The sequence below is a fragment of the Microtus ochrogaster genome, chromosome 8, assembly GCF_000317375.1.
Source record: "Microtus ochrogaster isolate Prairie Vole_2 chromosome 8, MicOch1.0, whole genome shotgun sequence".
In the NCBI taxonomy this organism is placed as follows: domain Eukaryota; kingdom Metazoa; phylum Chordata; class Mammalia; order Rodentia; family Cricetidae; genus Microtus; species Microtus ochrogaster.
The window spans coordinates 64,275,903-64,281,592 of record NC_022015.1 but is presented as its reverse complement, the minus strand read 5'-3'; the positions used below and the strand labels follow the sequence as shown (position 1 = coordinate 64,281,592).

General features: G+C 42.5%; 1 protein-coding gene across 2 annotated transcripts in view; it reads right to left on the bottom strand.

The window, feature by feature from the left end:
• Positions 1-225: 225 nt before the first annotated feature.
• The window catches only part of Rpp30 (ribonuclease P/MRP subunit p30), a 22,088-nt gene continuing 16,623 nt past the window's right edge, over positions 226-5,690 (bottom strand). For both annotated transcript variants that reach the window (XM_005352171.1, XM_026781648.1), the window contains exons 7-11: positions 4,610-4,726; positions 3,918-3,947; positions 3,501-3,538; positions 2,891-2,970; positions 226-648 (exon numbers count right to left, since the gene is read on the bottom strand). In XM_005352171.1, the coding sequence (XP_005352228.1) occupies positions 539-648; positions 2,891-2,970; positions 3,501-3,538; positions 3,918-3,947; positions 4,610-4,726 (375 nt within the window). In that variant the 3' untranslated portion in view covers positions 226-538. The remainder of the gene's footprint in view (positions 649-2,890; positions 2,971-3,500; positions 3,539-3,917; positions 3,948-4,609; positions 4,727-5,690) is intronic.

The following is a 5,690-nucleotide window of genomic DNA, read 5'->3' as shown; positions in this document are numbered from 1 at the left end:
CATCTAATTGCTGCTCGAAGGCAGCAAGTGACGGGGACAAGTAACCTCGTGTGAGTGTCTCTTCTGCTTCTACAAGGTCAGCCATCCTTTAGGAAGAACTTTAACTCCACAAATACATAAAAGAGAGGTCAAAAAAATCAATCAGATAAAAGTGACCCCCATAATAGGGTTTAAAATCTTCAAAATAACTTTTTCTCAGATAGTAAAATACAAAATCCATATGTATCAAGTAGAAAAACATTAGTTTATTTATCTTCAATATCTTAAAATACTGAAACATCTTACTTTGGTATACTTACTATGGTTTATTATTCACAAAAAGGATAAAAAAGCTTTTTATCTTAAAGTATATCTAAATGAACTGAACTGCCAGTCTTTAGAAAACGCCTCACTGGATTTTCTTTGCCACTGTTATGGTCTGCTGTGTTCTAGACTGCTAGTTCTAGTTTAGTGAAAATATCCACTCAGCACAAGTTTACTTCCACTGTGAGCGAAGAGCTGTAACGGGAGGAGGAGGCTGATGGAGACCACGCCCTCATCACCCCTCACATTTAGCTTTCTTGCTAGCTGGAAGAGAATCATCATCCACTTCTGATGGCCGGGGTTTCTTCACTGTAGAAATAATTCCAAAAGCAGTTTTCCTAGTTTCTGTAAAATAGAAATGACAGGATCTTACTACGTAGCCTAGGCTGGTCTTAAACTCCTTCTATATGATCCTCCTGCCTTAGCCTCCTGAGAGCTGGGATTACAGGCATGCATCATCACACCCGGTGTAAGATACAATTTAAGGAGAAGTAGTTTAACCAGCACTAACCCATTTCTTTGGCCTACAGCACAGTAAATAAAACCACAGAGAGCGCTTACAAGTGCTGATGCCATTTATAATCATCACTTTTCCCAACACGCACAAAGAGCAGCGTTTCAACATCCGGGCCATTCCTAAGGATTACCTCCTAGGTTAAACTGCAGAGCAGAGCTGCTTATCCAGTGCTCTCCCCATGGCATCCTATGCAGTCAGAACCAGCCATAGGCACCGGTCTAGCGACTGCTTTATGTATGGTAGAAAGACGGACAAATCATAAGCACAGATGTAGGAGTCACGTGTACTGCTCCCACAGCGAGGGCTGTGCTGAGCTCATTTTATAGCACATGCCACCACTCTCGTAAATCATAAAATCCCTCTGAACATGTGTGGCATTGACTACCAATGGCCTGCTAGCCAACACTATATAACAAATGCTTGCTGAGCAAACTATAAAATCGCACTCAGGTTTATCAATCCTTTATGCACTGTTAAAGAGGAATTACTTTACATGCTCAGGTCAGTTAGGCAGCAGAGTTGAACTTAAATTTGGTCAGCCTGTCTTAAAAACATGCTAAGAGACCAGACACTGTTATATAATTCCCAACAGTGATTTTTTAACTGTTCCAAATGTTGGGATTAGTACCCTAAAAATACACGTAGTAGGAATGAAGGCACACAGGAGAATCAACGGCCTGGATGAACTAACGAAACACCATGGAAACGCCAGTGACACGACTAGAAGGAGCACAGCCAGGAAACAGGAGGAAAAGCAGCCTCTGCAAGGGAAACGAGGGCTCTGCCTCACTGTGGGCCTTCCATTTTACATGGGTACATAAATCATACATGTGCAGATCACATGGAAGTACAAGTCCAGGAATCGAAGGAAATGTCTTAGGAACACAGGGGACCAATGTGGGGCACAACGAGGATACACACAAAGGGACCAATGTGGGTTACTGGAGGAGACTGGACAAAGAGGCTAAGGGGGGGTGAGCAAAGGAGACTAATAGCTGTGTGTGTGTGTGTGTGTGTGTGTGTGTGTGCGTGTGTATGTGTGTCTGTGTTGGTGGTGAGTAATATGCACAAAAGGGACTAACGGGGTGAGAAAAAAGAGGGTAGAGGAGCATGGGGGGAAGAATATGTTCAAAGTACATGTATTATAGTTACAAGGAAATGGCCTTATGTAACTTAGTATAATATATTCAAATAAGCAATAAAACAAAAGCAAAAAACATGTTGGGGGGGAAAAACACCCAAAATATATACTCAGTAGATACATGCTCATGTAAACCAAAACAAGAAATGAAGCACTCTGAGTTATAATAAAAGCAAAAGTTACAGACTGACTTTAGATAGTCTGATTCACACAATTTTTTAAAAAAATGTTTGTTTTTCTTCTCAATGGTTTAGCATGCTTCTTTTGTTTTTCTATTCCTGTTACAAAATACCCTGATAAGAGCAACTTAGAGAGTAATGGGCTTGTCAGCCCACAGTTCAAGTGTAGAGTCCGTCATGGCAGGAACTCAGGGAGACAGGAGCTGGAAGTGGCTGGTGAAACCATCTTCACAGTCAGGGAGAAGGCTATCAACACTGGTGCTCAGCTTGCTTCCTCCACTTCATCCAATCGGGAACCCCACCCAGCGGTCTTTCTCACACACATTAACCCAATCTTACGTTCTCAGGGGGCTATCCGTTAGCAGGTGAGTCTGAAGCCAGGTGCTTTTAGATCCTGTCAAACTAACACCACTATTCCCATTTCTGTTTCTGAAACTCATTATTGTTAGCAGGGAGCAAGTTCATCCAGAGAGAAGCAAGCAGGATGGATGTTAAAAACCTGTGAAGATGTAGTCAGGGGACACTGTGTTGTTTGAAAGAACACATTTACTGTTTACTCCTGCAAAATAAAGTCTACAATGCATACACTATAGAAAGTAAAGTATAATGTCTAACAGGAGGGCAAGGAGCAGAGTGCATAGTTAGAATTGGCTGAGAAAAGATGGTCTTGGAGGACTCTGCAGAAAGAACAATAAAAGCAGATGTGTCAACTGCTTGTTAGTGACCTGACTCTAACATGACCTTGCTCACCTCCATGGAGAAACGCAGCTCGACAATTTGTGGACACGGCAGCCTTGGCTTCGCTCTCAGACAGCCCAAACAGCAGCCCTCTGATAAGTTATTAAAGATTTCAACCCAGAGTTGGCAAGGATATGAACCAACACAAACACAAATGAAAATGACAGCTCACCCGGTCAGGAGCACACACACTAATTCTACGGCAGGTCTTACCCAACAGAAACCTACAGCCGAGAGTCCCATTTAACTGTCTTTGTCACACAGAGAGAGCCCCTTGTTTCTCAGTTCTGCTGCTTAATTCAAAACCAGAAGGATGAGGAAGTTTACAGCCTGCTGTAATCTGCTTCTGAGGCTACTGATCAGTAAATTACAACTAAAGGGTAAGAAAACATCAGGCTAAACTTTAATACCACTTTTGATTCAATTTTCTAAGGGAAAATTCCAGTCCAGTGTGATGGCTCAGCAGGTAAAGGCACCTGCTGCCAACTCTGATCTGAGTTTGATGCTCAGGACCCACAGGATGGGAGGGAAATGACTCTTGAAAGTTCCCTACTTGACACATGCACCTCTCCACCTAACACCAACTGCTTTTATGCGTTTAAAAAGAACACCAAGAGGATACAAGTTTGCCACATCATACGGTCCTCTTATTTCCAAAGGCTAAAAGAAGAAAAATGGAAAATAAAATGTTATTTACATTTTAACTATTTACAATAAATAAGATACAACTAAGTATCCAAAAATAGGTAAACTTCATAAGGTTCTTATAAATTGTGATAGGTTTCTAAAAATATAAACAAATCATGAAAAGCACTTTTAACAAGGTAAAGGGAAAAAAATAAACTCATTTTATTCTAATTAATGCACAAATATAAGTATATATAGGCAAAACCTGAAGCCCAATGAATAGGATACATTTTAGCAATGGCTATGGGCAAATGCAGTTAAAGACAGGCAATACATGACACTGCTATTTCAGTTCTAAAAACACAGTAAAGCTTTACAACTACAGAGACAAAGCACTACAGGCCATACTTACCTTCTCTGCAGCACTGGACAGAATTACATTCTATAAAACAGAAAGTGTGCAACATTAATCTTACAACTGATAAAATAATTCAAAGAACTGCATAATGCAAATGACCAGCAACCCCTCTTTGGCACTGAAGGCTCAAATACCAACTTCTTTTAAAGGTAAATAATTCATGTGCAAATACTGAAAACTCTCACACCCAAGGCAGCCAAAACAATAGGTAGAATAAGCTTCATAAACAAATCCTATTTGTGCAGATGAATGAAGTTTAAAAGCTGGATCTTTAATTCACTCAGAGATAACAACCATTATCTAGAGGAGGCTTTTCATAGTGGCAAACTGCAAATTCCTCATGAAAAATAAAGGCTTTCCAAATATCTTTTCCCACCATATCTTACTTCTCCCCTGGGAGGCTTTTTGTTTTGTGTTGGTTTTGGTTTTTCAAGATAAGAGTCAAGCCCGTAAGTCACCGGGTAGACCATGCTGGCCTTGAACCTACAGAGATCCCCCCTGCCTCCGCCTCCCAAATACTGGGATTAAAGGCTGTTGCCACCACTGCCCGGCTTCCCTTGGCAGTTTTTACAAGGCCCTGTAATATTCACTGAAACGGAGGAAATTAAGACTCAGGAAGAGCTGACAGCACCAGCACATCACTAGCAACCGCAGAAGTAAAAGTGTCCTTGGCTCGGCGACTGTACCTTTCCTCTGCAGATCTGCATCAAACTGAGGGCGTTGGAAATTGTGTACCTTCTCATCGTGGCGTCTCTGATAGCAGGGCCATAGACAAGCTCAAAGCCCAGACCCCGGTCAATTGCCTTCAGCAGAAATAAAGAAGACAAATAGAAACTGTCAAAGAGAAGCACATTAATGAGTCTCTCCCACCTTTTTCCCCCCTATGCACACCTCCTATACAGCAAGGGACTGGCTTACACAAAGGGGGTGGACCCCACACCTCTGCACCCCAACCCAAAGTGAGGAAAACAGACACAAAACTCTATCTGATTGACAGAGCTGATGTTAGTTTCAGAAAGCTAACCGCACAAACAGGAAGTACAGAGGCCGAGGACAGCAAAGTCAGTTCAGGGCAGAGGTGCAGAGGGCTACTATTCCATGAACGGTGCAAGGAAAAGGATGTGCTTCCCACAGGGAGGGAAACTGAGCAACTTGACCCAAGAATGAAGAGGAGAGGATCTGAAGGGTCTGGTGAGCAGGAATGGGAACCTTACAGCTAAGTCACTTACTGCACACTACTCAATAGCAGAACAACCACCACGGCTGGCTAAACACTATGTCCAAGGAAATGCGCTAAGAACTGTGACTGGCACATGTCCCAGCCCATTCTGCTTAAGTAACATTGTTTAAGGTCATTGTAGCTCAGGAAAAACGGTGAAAGAGATCTGGGCCCTTCAGGACTTGCCTAGCTTGCTATATGGGCCTGGTCTTTTCATGAGGGAAAAAGTTCTTTCTCATTCGGTGTATTCTAAGGTTGGAAAGTCTACACGGCATAGGCGTGGGACTGAAATTCTCCAGTACGTAATGCAGCTTCCCAGCCAAAAGCTACATTGACTGTCTGTTCATAACAGATGTGTTCACACCAGTCACTACTGTCAAAGGCTGCAGTGACTGTTCACAACAGATGTGTTCACACCAGTCACTACTGTCAAAAGCTGCAGTGACTGCCTGCTCACAACAGATGTGTTCACACCACTCACTACTGTCAAAGGCTGCAGTGACTGTTCACAACAGATGTGTTCACACCACTCACTACTGTCAAAGGCT